This window comes from Pleurodeles waltl, chromosome 10 (genome assembly GCF_031143425.1).
Source record: "Pleurodeles waltl isolate 20211129_DDA chromosome 10, aPleWal1.hap1.20221129, whole genome shotgun sequence".
Taxonomy (NCBI): domain Eukaryota; kingdom Metazoa; phylum Chordata; class Amphibia; order Caudata; family Salamandridae; genus Pleurodeles; species Pleurodeles waltl.
In genome coordinates this window covers 1000419655-1000430826 of record NC_090449.1, presented here as the reverse complement: position 1 = coordinate 1000430826, position 11172 = coordinate 1000419655, and the positions used below count along the sequence as shown (strand labels likewise).

Here is an 11172-nt window from a genome sequence, read left to right as displayed (position 1 = left end):
TCTTTCAGAATAGTGAGTTTAACTGTGGGTTAGTTTCAATTTAACGGAAAGTGACAAATCTAATCGGTAGCTGTCTGGATTTATCTAATCTTTTTTGAAGGCAGTTACAGCCCATAGCTAAAGTTTGGGAACAGACTTCTGTACTCTAATCCAGAACTACAGCCATACACACCAAACCATTGAAACAGCAATGAAATAAGAGAATCTTGTATTTTTATTTTTATTTTATTTTAATTTTTTTATTGCCGGAAATTACGTACACGATAATCGAAAGTAAAAACAGACCACGGATGCCGGGAGACCACGGGGCCTTCACAAACCACGACTAGGAGCGGCCATCTTGGAACAGTTATAGCGGTCTATAATCATACGGATTGCCGTGGAACGTACATAATTGTTATAACTATACTTAGTTCCAATTTTGAGTTAATTTCCTTTGTTTGCTATTGATAATTCTGTAGGTTTGGGGATTCCCCTCCTCTTTTAAAAACGGAATGCATTTCAGCGTTAAGTGGCAATGCGCGCGCATTGCTCGCACTTCTTCCATGTCCATGCTGCTGGAGTCCGCTCAGTACTGTGTGTACGCGGGTAGTTTATGCTGCTGTAGGCTGCGGAATGCCTCCCAAAGGGAAAGGTGGTGCAAAAGGCAGCAAAGGTACTTTGAATGGCTTTGTCTTGTAATCTTCTAGCAACCACTGTTTGGGGTGAACCTGATCAGCACCTCAGTGTCTTTTCCGAGATCTTCCCAACTCTATGACCATCATTAGCCCCATTATCGCTGGATCCCCTTTAGGCTTTATAGCCTACTTTCTTTTTCACCTCGTGTGTTCTGACTATGGTAATGGGGTGTACTCCTTTGAAGGCAGCAGAGTTCTTTTAGGTTCTGTGGTTAATCTTGTATGCTATTGTGAAATGAGCTGCATTCTGCAAACTTCTGTTTCTATGTTGAGTAGTGAGTACCTGATGATTAATTTACTTGCTCCGTCCACTAGTTTGCTGCAGAGGTCTCCTTTTTCAGGTGTCTACTGATTTATTGGCCCTAGCTTCTAGCTCTTTATATGGACATTTTCATGGAGGTTAAACCCCATGGTCTGCTGAATGAATGAAAACATTCATAATTGTTCAAAAAGCAGAAAACCAAGGTTTTTTTAAAGATATTCTACTCCGTACTTACTTTTCAGACAGCCATCAAGAAGACAGTAAACCGGTATTCTCCAAGTTCTAAGGGAAGTCCTTCTCTCCATTTATATATCGCGCTCTCTTTTTTGGCAGCTAATACCCGGAATTAGCTTCCTCTTGAACTTAAGACCCTGGGCTCCGAATCATTATTTCACAGCACATTGAAAACGTGGTTGTTCTCTTCTCATTAATGCTATTGAGGTTTATTTGAGCTCTGAAATCCTCAGTGAAGGGGCACTCCTAGGAGTAGCTGTGCGCTCTATACACATATATGTATATATATAATTAATTTTTTAGAGAGCATGCAGCTACCCCTGCCGAATTTTAACTTCTTAGGGCCATATGTACGAACACTTTTTCCCATAGACACAGAATGGGTAAAAACCTTTGCTACATCTGGCCCTTAGTTCGTAAATGAAAAGCAGTAAGTACAATAGTCCTACGGAGAAGTATTTTGCCGATTCTTCTCCACAGGTTTCTTGCAAAATGTCTACTACTGTCAGCAGCTGAAATACCCTGGTAGGGGTGTATCTTAAAGTTCTGAAGTAATTTTGGGGATCTCCTAATTCCTAATGCGGCCGGTAATAGAGTTACCAAAACCATCAGGAATTCTGGACTCTCAAACCACTGTCTGGATAAATATTAACTAGGAATAGCTGATCTCAGTCAAGGAGAAGATAGCAGGTACTATAGAGCAATTAAGGGAGTTTGTGCACAGTTTCAGGCACCAATATAGAGATATATATAAATATGTGTATATGATACAAATATATATATATGTGTGTGTATGTATGTGTGTGAGATATATAAGTGTCTGTGTGTATATATATATATATATATTTTTTTTTTCTTTTCACTGAAAAGAACAAAGGTTTACGTAACGTTATAGTTGACTTTTTAAACTAAAAAACACAGAAATTCACCAGTTATAGTTGGCAACGTTATGTATAACTTGTGCCATGCATTGCTTATGACCTCACATATGACCTCACTCGTATCATGTCCTTTGACATCACTAATAATCCAATTCCAAAACTGCTAGCATATTCAGAGCCCTATTTTGGTTGGAATGCTAGCCTAAACCAAACCCATTCGTAAGCAGAGCCTCTGCAAATGTAAAGGCAGTGAATATTAAAAGATTTGAGATAACTAGGGACCAGATGTAGCAAGCGTTTTGCATGGTGCAAACAGCGAATTTTGCTGTTTGCGCCATGCAGAACGCACATCGCAATGCTCATTCCCATTTTGCGAGTCGGTAACCTGGTTACACACTCACAAAATGGGAATGCGACTCGCAAATAGGAAGGGTGTTCCCCTTCCTATTTGCGATTCGCATCGCAATGTAGAATTGCTTTGTGACCAGGGAAGGGGTCCCCATGGGACTCCTTCCCCTTTGTGAATGGCCCTGAAAACATTTTTTCAGAGCAGGCAGTGGTCCTATGGACCACTGCCTGCTCTGAAAAAATGAAACACAAACGTTTCATTTTTTCGTTTGTGTTGCAACTCGTTTTCCTTTAAGGAAAACGGGCTGCAATACTACTACAAAAAAAAAAAAAACTGCTTTATTAAAAAGCAGTCACAGACATGGTGGCCTGCTGTCTCCAGCAGGCCACCATCCCTGTGAGTGCTGCGAATTGGAAGCGGGGTCGCAAATTGCGACCCGCCTCATTAACATTAATGAGGTGGGTCTTTGCGACCCCCTTCCGATTCGCAGCTGGTATCAGGGACACCATCCAGCATCCGATTTTGCGACTCTCAAATTGCGAGTCGCTCAGATCGCAAAATCGGATTTTCCTACATCTAGTCCATATCTCTGGTACTTTCAGAGTTGCAGATAATCAGAAAGGTGCATGATCAGAGCCCTGCTAGAATCCAAACTAAGTCAACATGAGCCTTGCTATAATTAGAAATTTTGGAAAATTCCACAACACTCTGGTTTCTACTTAGTCAGTCCTCTGAATACCCTGTAGATTCTTAAGGATGCCACAAAAAAAAACATTTGCCACAGTCGCCAGTGAAAATCTATATTCTTATGGCTATTTAATAATAGTACAATAAAAGCAAGCCTTTGACAAGAAGAAGAGTGTGTTTCTGATTTTGCATTTAGCATTCTAGCTGTGGTAAGCAAAATGCACAAAGATCACAAGGAGAGTCCTAACCATATTCCAATAGCCTCAGGTCCTGATTTCTTTCAGGAGTGAACTGCATTCTCAAATGCATTGTAACCAGTTTTAGACATAGCTTAGTGATCAAAATCACGTTTGACAGCTGTAGTCTTCGGTCAACTCTAGAATTTGGATTAAAGCTTATATATGTCATATTAGAGGGAAAATAATACTAAAATTCTCTTAGTTTGAAATTTGGTCCTTCAATGTGAAATTAAACTACAAATTAATTTGTGGTGTTTTGAGGACCATCAGGTTCTTTTTAGGTCGAGCAGCTAAGTACTTCAAGTGGGCATTCTAAAAGCTTCCATAAGAATGTATTTTGCCCCCCCTTACTTACCATTGGTTTTGTGGTTTCTAACTCACAGTTGATTGCTTTCTATTTGCTGGCTTTATTTGCTTTAGGCTGCCCAGCTTGAATTTGTCCCCCATGATTCATCTTTTGTATACTGTATCCTTCTGAGTACTCTCTTTCTGTAAACCGGCCTTTAAATGTTTTTATTTTATCACATTTGCTGTGCATTCAGAGACTGAGATCAAATGTCAGGCTCAGTTGTCCAAGGGGAGCTTAGTGTTTACTTTTCTTTCTGTGACTACAAAGGGAGAGAATTTCCGACAACCCTGCTGAGTACCCATGTCAGAGGAGAAGCTGTTATTTTGTTTTATAGCACACAACAAAAATGAACTGTGCTGATGTTTCAGAATATATCAGCATTATAAAAGTACAGATGAAGCACATTTGTTTGTAATCCTGAAGTGTGGTGGAAACAAATATTTGAATACGGTCAAAACACATCAATACACCTGGTGATGACTTTTCCACACATTGTTTGCGCGCAGTAAAACTGTATGTCTATGCCAATGTAATTGTGATTGTAATTTAAATTGAAAATGTGTGGTCTGTAATGGCAGTGTGCTACTACACCATGCATACTCCACACTATGCCACTCAACTCTGTGCCCTTTCACTCTGTCACAGCACTCCACTCTACAACATGGCAATCTACTCTATGCCCCTCTAGTCTTAAAACACTCTAATCTATGCCACTTTACGACATGCCACTCCAATCGATCCCACGCTGCTCCAGTCTACCCCACCCACTCAACCCTATTCCGCTCTACCCAACTCATCCCCAATCCACTCCAATCTACCAACTCTACCCCACCCCACTTCAATCTGTCACAATCCATCCTAGTCTAAAAACTGTACCCCAATCTGCCTCCAGTCTACTCCACTCTACCCCAATCCACTCCAATATACCCACTCCAAATCTACCACAATCTACTCCACCCCAGTTTACCACAGTCTACCCCACTCATTCTGCCACACTCAACTCCAATCTTCTCCACTCTAGTATACCCACTCCATTCCAGTCTACCCCAAACCAGTCCTCTATGATCCAGTCTACTTCACCTGAATATATGCTCCACTCCATGCCAGTCTACCACACTCCAATCTACTGCACTCCACTCTATGCCAATCTACCCCACCCCACTCCAACCTACCACTCTCCACTTCCGTCTCTTACTCCACTTCAGTCCAGTCTATTCCATTCCACTCTAGTACAATCATGAGTGTGGAATTCCTATAGCCTGATGCCCAGGACATATTGTTTGGGGCCAAGAACAACAAGATTTCATGTTTATTTTGTCCTTGGAACAAGTAGGCCCAACCCCTGCAGCACAAACCCTTTGGCTGCCAATTTAGATAGGCAACTGTCTGTATTTGAGGTAATATTTGCATCCATATGTTAATGCTGTTCAACATGGATTTATGGTTCATTAATGCAAAGCGTTTATTATTAGGTTGAACGCTCTAAATAAACATTGTATGAACACACAGCACTACTGGCAGAGGTTCCAGTAAAAAAACAAAGTGTACACATGTTTGAAAAGTTTAACAATATGACACTACATATAATGCTCCCAGAATGTTCTCTGATTAGATGCAGATGTTTGCAGACGTTTGTAAATAAGATTGAGGATTCTTTGCTTTCATAATAAAATGTTGAGAAAAATACAAGTAGGGAAAAAACGTTTTTTTCTAAATTACAGTGAAATTGTAGGTACTGTTTCTTTGAAGCATCATTTAGTAAAATTTGTTAATGCATGCCAGTATTTCCCAAAAAATTCCTAATGGAAAATCAGTGTAACCATTTTCAACAAGATTATCGGAAACATGAAAATAAACGAGCACTAGCGAAGCCAACTGATCCAACATTGGTTGTCAGTCTTTTGGTGTTGTCAAAGCGTGTCTTGTTTTTACATTGTTTTTTGTAGCACTTTATTGTTTTGGGAGCTACCGGGCTTTCACAAACATTGGTAAAAAGCAAAAAAAAGTTTTTGGGTCTCAAAAAGCACACATTGCCCCAGTAGTTCCTGGCACTGAACAAAACTACTTTGTGTGCCAATCTGCTCCTTGTGGAAAAGTAGAATACTATCACTCACAGTAAAGTCACCCGCTAGCTAGAGAGTGAAAAATAGAATTTTAATAAAAGCATTTCTTGGTTAACGCCAGGCCTAGTTAGGGGCCCAATTCTTATAGAAAGTCACAAAAGTGCACCTATGGTACATGTCTTAGAATTAGTGGATTTCATGAAGGAAGAATTTACAGAAGTAGACCAATCTACTTCACTCCACCCCATTCTTGTCCACTCCACCCCAATATGCTTCAGGCCACTCCAATTTACCCCACTCCAATCTCCTCCAATATAAATACACCCCAATCCACTCTACCTCACTCCAGTTTACCCTAATCCATTCCCCCCACCCCAATCTGCCCCACTCCACCCCAGGAAAACCCCACTCTACCTGACTCCACTGTACTCTACCAAACTCTACTGCACTCTACCCAAATTCACGCCAATCTACTCCACTCCAATCTACCCTATTGCATTCCAGTTTCTCACTCTAATCTCATCCACTTTAATACTCTACACTCTAATCCAATCTACCACACTCCAATCTGCACCACTTCACCCCACGCCAGTCTACCAGAATTTACCCACTCTTTTCTAATCCAGTCCGCTGCAGTCTACCCCACTCCGCTCCAATCTACCACCCCACTTCAATCTACCACACTCCACTCTACCCCACTCCATTCTAATCTACACCACTCCAATCCACCCAGTCCATTACACTCCACACCAGTCTGCCACAGACTACTCCATTATGATCCAACCTTCTCCACTCCCCAATATACCCCACTCCAACCTATCCCACTCCACTCAACCTCACTCCAGTCTTCCCCCTATCCACTCAATCTAACCAAATCAACCCCATTCCACTCTATCCCTCTAGAAATTTATCCCACTCAACTCTAACCCAATCCATCTCATTCCAGTCTCCCCAAATCAATTCACTTCACCCCATTCCCCTCCAAACTACCCCACTCCATCCGTTCCATCCCACCTATTCCAGGCTATCCCACCACATTCCAATCTATTCCACTCCATTACAGTCTACTCCACTCCAATCTACTACATTCCTTTCCATTCCAATCTATCCCACTCCACCCTGCACAGACTCCTAACGCAGTCCATCCTACTTCAGTCTACCCCACTCCTCCTACTCCAGGCAACACCACCTCACCACACTGCACCCCACTCATTTCCACTCTACTCCACTACAATCTACCCCACTCCAGTCTAACCTTCTCTAAAGACTCCAATCTACCCTACTACAATCTACACTTCACTCTGCCTCAATCTACCCTATTCCGCTCTACCCCATTCCACACCACCCCATTCCACACCACTAACCTTAAGCCTTGCTGAATGAACACCAGCCACACTGGTGTATGGCATGGCTAAAATTCATTTCCAAACCCTCTGGCTCTCACATAGGTGAGACCTTTTGTCTTTGCCGATGCTTGTTTGCAGTTAGCTTGTGTGCAACTGAAATGCAATGGTGTCCTCGTCTTGCAAAACTGTGTATGTCCGACCTAACTGTGATAGCAGTCTTTTTATTTTTTTATTTTTTTGAAGGTGGGGGAGCATCTGGCAGTGATGGCGGCGATAAAAAGGCTCAAGCTCCCAAGGGTGGTACTGCAGTAAAGGTGAGTGTACATTCCAGCCCTGTAGCTAATTCTCCCAGTAAGGACCTTTTTAGGTCTTGTCTAGACTTTGCATATGCTGCCTCGAAGAGACATGTTTATAATCAGTGGGCTTCAGCCCGCCCATAGGCTTACCATTTGTTCTCTCCAGCGTCGCTCTAGTATCCTTCGTTCCCATTTGTCTATGACATGCATGCCTCTTATTGTGTTTAGCTTTCCCCCAGAGTATATTACAAGTACCTGTGTTTAACCACTACTACCATTTTAGGAGCTACGTTTTTCTTTGTGTTTGATCATTCCCCACTAGTGCTAGTGTTTTCACTCGCTCCGTTATCAGTCTCCTCTTGCCTCTTTCTCCAGCCGTCCCACACCAGCCCAACCCGAGCCAGATAGCCCTCACACTTGAACAAAGTCCAACTCGGTATATAAGGTTCATGATTAAAAAACTGTTAATGTTAGGGTGAGAAGTAAACAGTCAAAAACTGGTCACTATGCATGACTGACATTACTGACACACAAACTTGAATATAAATGTATGTAGCCACATATTTACTTTCAGAATATTACTTTTTTTGGCTATTCGCAAAATGCTCCATGCCTATGTGCAAAGAGCTGTGCATCCCCTCATTGGGGGTTTCGTCTACCCTCCTTGCGTCCATCCCCCTTTTTTTGTTTGTTTGTGCTCCTCCATTGTTCCTTGCTTAAATTGTGTCCTCTTGGGCTACAGTGCTAAACAAAATAGCTCTCACATCGTGATTATAAGCAAGCTCAGTACATTTATATACATATTTTGTTTTCTTCGAAAACAAAACTTCTCTTGCCCAATGAACTGCAGTAATGTGCATGGTAAATTTCACTGCTCACTAAAAAACTATTAGTTTTAAATCTGCCAGCACCATTACTTCCACTGCAGTTCCATAAAGATGAACCCTCACAAATGGCAAAGTTTTGTTGATGGGTCTGATTATGTACTTATGTGATACAACCTGGTGATAAATGCTACAATCTTAAGTAACTCAATAATCCAAAAAGATGTTTGTAGCTGCAAAATTCACTAAGGAAACAAGGCTAGGCAAAGCCAATTGTCTTGCCTTTGGGGCCTACTATCTTTTCCATTGGTTTAAAGCCATGCTCAACAGCATGGGCAAAGAATTAAAAACAAAAAAACGCTTTAGGCGCAGCTACCAATGCTATTTTGTGGGCATATAGAGGAAAATACCCAAAATATTGCTACATTTTGTTTATATTTGGAAGCTAAAATGCAGAGAAATCCAATTGGTAATAACAAATGTTCTACTGTTTTGTTTCTAAAAAAAACAAAAAAAACAGTACCTTGCTTGTAGGGCTGGGCCTGGCGCCTCTGACACAATACCCAAAATCCAACCTGGAGACATAATTCCCCCAGCATAATGCACTTTTCTTTTTCTTTTTTATTACAATGTGGATAACTGTATATTTTGTGCCCTAGCGTAGCCACCACCCAATGAAACCTACCATACCTATACAATTCTGAAAGCTAGACACCCAGGGAAGTCCAAAGTGTTGTGACTTGTGTGGCTGTCATCAGGTTTCAGTGCATAGAAGCCCTTCTAAACCTCAAACTTTGACTAAAAGAGGAAACGTTCCACAATTTGCTGGGATCCTCAAATTTCCTACCACCTATCATTTATTTCCCCAGGTCTCCAGATAAATATGGTACTTTATTTGTGTGGGTGGGCCTAGCGCCTGTGACAGGAAAGAGACCAAAACGCAACATGGACAGATCAAATTGTTTTATTCAAATCTGACACCATCAGCCGCTGGGGACCACATGTCCCATGATCCTCTGCTGATAGGCCTCATTGGAGTAGCACTATAAAGGCGTGCCGCAGCCCGGGTGCCCTGGGGGCATTATTCTTGAAATTGACTAGTCACGCTGCCGGGGGAAGCTGTAGACACCATCACCTGCTGAGGACCACATGTCCCATGATCCTCTGCTGCCAGTCGTCACTGGAGTACTGCTATAAAAGTATGTGTTGGGCCCATCCTGTGCCTGGAAGAGGCTGGGCTGGGCCACCTCCCTTGGCTTTTTTTTCTGACATGTACAGTACTGTGACTAGTATAACTTTCTGTCTGCCAAACTTATTGTTACTTTGTGTTTGGGACTGCTTTTATTATTTTTTTTTTTTCAGTTGTTATTTTACACTGCAGTACAATCAGTGTCCCATTAACTCCAACTTGTTTTATTGATTTGTTACCGGGGTTACGACCTATCATTTTTGTTTTTCCCCCTAAAAAAAGCCCCACTAATCATGGGGAAGTGCAAAGCATCTGAACCTGCACAGGATATCGCAAAGCACAGAAAGGCTTCAACACATTAAAGCAATTGCACCCTTAACAAAATTGACCTAATAGAGGAGGTCGAATCTATCCATAGTGTGGATTCCGGTCCCAAAAGTGACCCATTGGGCAACCCAAAGATATCCTCACAAACCCTTCCCAATTATTTTAATAGGAAGTCGGTAAAGAAAAATACCAGTAAAACTCCAACACCACATGTTGATGCCGGTCACCCCCATGCGGACGAGCATCTAGCTCCAGCCCCTTGGCACATTCTTCCTCCAGGAGATGCCTTACTCTGTAGCAACCGTTTTCTTCCTCGGCTGGAGCTGACTGAGGAACAGGCAACTCTCCAGATGCTCCTGGCAAGTCTAAACCCATATCTACTCTGCTTGTCTCCCTTTCTGTTAACCCAGTTACTTATACATTGCATATCATGAGACTATAGGCAGAGGTGGGGGAGCTATTGCACTAGACTAGTATGATGGACCAACTTTTAATACTTAATGGCAAAAATACTTTGAATGCTCAAGAAGCACCATGCAGTCAGGAATCCAAGCTTTTTGAACAGCCTCCTTGACCTATCTTGGGAAACATTAGCCGAGGACTACCTACTGAGATTGGCGCATGGCAATTTAAAGACCTTGATGAGTGCTCTTGGAGGCATTACCGTCTACAAGATCCAAGGTCAAATAGATCTCTGGGCAACTTCCACCTCTCAAAGCCATCTAGCACTGATTTAAAAACAGATAGATCAGTATCTGTACTAACCTGGCATGATGTGGAAGTAGCCATCAGCCTGTTCTGAATCCCAATAGTAGACTCAACTCCCCTGCTAACTGAGGTGCTATGACCAATGGAGAAGACTGTAAAAAACAGTAATACCCTGGATAAGACATTTAAGGGGCTGCCGATCAGTCATTTGGGACAACATTATGAGTGCCAAAAGTAATCCTACAACCAATCTGTACTGTGACATAATTGAGCTAATGTTTAGGTTTGAGACTACAGCCAACAGTCTGGAGGCTCTTGACATCAGGTCCTGCCCTCCAAAACATCTTCTTCAAATACTTTTGCCCTGGGATGCATCTCCCTACTATCATACACAATAATATGCATCCCACATCCAGCTCCTCTCCTTTGTGTGATGTTAACTGACTAATGGACTTTCCTAGAACCACCTCACAATATACCCCGCCAACTACTTTGTTTTTCTAATAACACTCCTTTTGATTGAGGCCTCAAGTAATCATGTACTTCCAGTCTGTCCAACAACACTAGATGCTAAGACAAACCCTTATATAGCCACTAGCTTTACAAATAAATTTCAACCCAATGCCCTTCTAACCCCACTAACCACCTATAATGACTTACCCATCGCAATCCCTTCAACATAGGTGCATCCAACCAACACAGCTATTACAGCAGAAAAAACACACTAACCATCAGTGCTGA

At 42.0% G+C, this 11172-nt stretch overlaps 1 protein-coding gene across 1 annotated transcript in view; it reads left to right on the top strand.

The window, feature by feature from the left end:
* Positions 1-511: 511 nt before the first annotated feature.
* Positions 512-11172, top strand: part of PIN4 (peptidylprolyl cis/trans isomerase, NIMA-interacting 4) — a 94571-nt gene continuing 83910 nt past the window's right edge. Inside the window, exons 1-2 of the mRNA XM_069211843.1 lie at positions 512-655; positions 7331-7401. Of these exons, the coding sequence (XP_069067944.1) occupies positions 616-655; positions 7331-7401 (111 nt within the window). The 5' untranslated portion in view covers positions 512-615. The remainder of the gene's footprint in view (positions 656-7330; positions 7402-11172) is intronic.